This window comes from Sinocyclocheilus rhinocerous, unplaced genomic scaffold, assembly GCF_001515625.1.
Source record: "Sinocyclocheilus rhinocerous isolate Xijiao unplaced genomic scaffold, SAMN03320098_v1.1 scaffold55, whole genome shotgun sequence".
In the NCBI taxonomy this organism is placed as follows: domain Eukaryota; kingdom Metazoa; phylum Chordata; class Actinopteri; order Cypriniformes; family Cyprinidae; genus Sinocyclocheilus; species Sinocyclocheilus rhinocerous.
In genome coordinates this window covers 1,028,756-1,030,476 of record NW_015647461.1, presented here as the reverse complement: position 1 = coordinate 1,030,476, position 1,721 = coordinate 1,028,756, and the positions used below count along the sequence as shown (strand labels likewise).

The window sequence follows — 1,721 nt, the reverse complement described above, 5'->3', positions numbered from 1 at the left end:
TACAATTTTTTTTTTTTTTATTATTTACTCACCATAATGTCATTCCAAACCCATATGCTGTTATTTATTTTTTTTGCTTGTGGGCCATAAAAGGGGAATTATGAAGGTTTTTCAAGTGGTTTTGAACAGCAGTTCATAGTGGCCTGTTTTACAGTATGTTTTTTTGGAGAATGAAAGAAGGTAATCATTAGTCACCATCCTTCAAAACTGTGCTTTTGTGTTTCACTGAGAAAAGAGAAAAAAATGCGGGATTGGAGCAATATTAGTGTGAGTAAATCATGACAGAATAATCATTTTTAATTAAACTATTTTTTAAAGCTTATTTATAAGGTCTTTCCTTTACTAACTTTTCATTTCTTTTTTTCACCCTTTACATAATCATTTACACTGAATGTTTGTAGAGTCCTTTAATAATAAAAAGGAATTACAGAGTCTAGTCTTAATTTATGGACCAATCCAGTCATGGTTATTTTGTTTGTTATTCTGTTTTCATTACCTCATCTTCTCTGTTAATCCCTCCCTCTCTGTTCTTAATTCTGTTCAATATCTGATTAAATTAGGAGAAATCGTGAAAACTCATTACTGCTGTGTGTCATCTGCTCTGACCTTTGACCTCCACTGTCATTGTTTAGCAGGCAGATGTCATTCCTCCCTCCGCTCCCATAATCCCTGTGATCCCTATCTCACCCGTCCCAGCCGAGACCACTGCCATTCCTGCACCCACGTCACAGGTCTTTTTTTTTATCTCATGTTTTTACTCCACCCACCTCAGCGATGGTCCTCTTGACTTAGAGAGATTACATAGAGAATGCCACGTTATATCGCTGATGCGCACTTGCACCTCAAAAGCAATTGTGCTAGTGAAGCGTTGCTTGCAGAAGGATTAGGTCTGCGCTGGTTTGTTATGCCACTGTATTGCATATTCTGCAGTATGTTATGCTGTGTATGGACACAGGCTGTGCTGTTAATCTCTTGCAAATGCCAGAGTAATACTGTATCAGCATGCCAAGAGTAAGTGATGCTTTTTTATCGGATCTATTTCTTGTTTTTTTAATAGTTAACTGTTTGTTTCTCTGTTTCATTCTCAGTTGGTTAGGGAAAAGAAGCAAGGTGCACAGTTATGGGTCTTGATTCATTTCAGCTCAAGTATTAATGAATGTTTCTTTTGCAGGCAAGCCCCGCACCGATGGTGGTGAACACAGAAAGCCTTGACACCTCGCCCTATGTAAGTCCATATGTAAGTGATGTTTTTCTTTATGTACTGCACTTAGCGAAGAGGTAGATTATTTCAGAATGCTGTTCAGTTATATATAATATACAGCATACAAAATCAATTCAATTATTCCAAAGTTTGCTGCACTTATTTGATCAAAAATACAGTAAAAGCAGAAATATTACTACATTAAAAAACAGTGTTCTATTTTAATATATTTTAAAATGTAATTTATTTCTGTGTGGGCAAAGCTGAATTTTCAGCAGCCATTATTTTAGGTTTTAAAGTCACATGATCCTTCAGAAATACATTCTAATATGCTACTTTGATGCATTAATTAAACAGCATTTATTTGAAATCTTTTGTAACAATGTTAAATGTTTTGTGACAATATAAATGTTTACTGTCACTTTCAGTCAATTTAATGCATTCTTGCTGAAAAAATGACTGAAAAATATTCATTTCTTATGAATGTGTGTGTGTGTGTGTGTGTATATATATATATATA

At 34.6% G+C, this 1,721-nt stretch overlaps 1 protein-coding gene across 1 annotated transcript in view; it reads left to right on the top strand.

Annotated features, from left to right (window-relative positions):
- Positions 1-1,721, top strand: part of LOC107709173 (disks large homolog 1-like) — a 150,847-nt gene that overhangs the window by 108,786 nt on the left and 40,340 nt on the right. Inside the window, 2 exon segments of the mRNA XM_016513585.1 lie at positions 633-731; positions 1,172-1,225. Of these exon segments, the coding sequence (XP_016369071.1) occupies positions 633-731; positions 1,172-1,225 (153 nt within the window).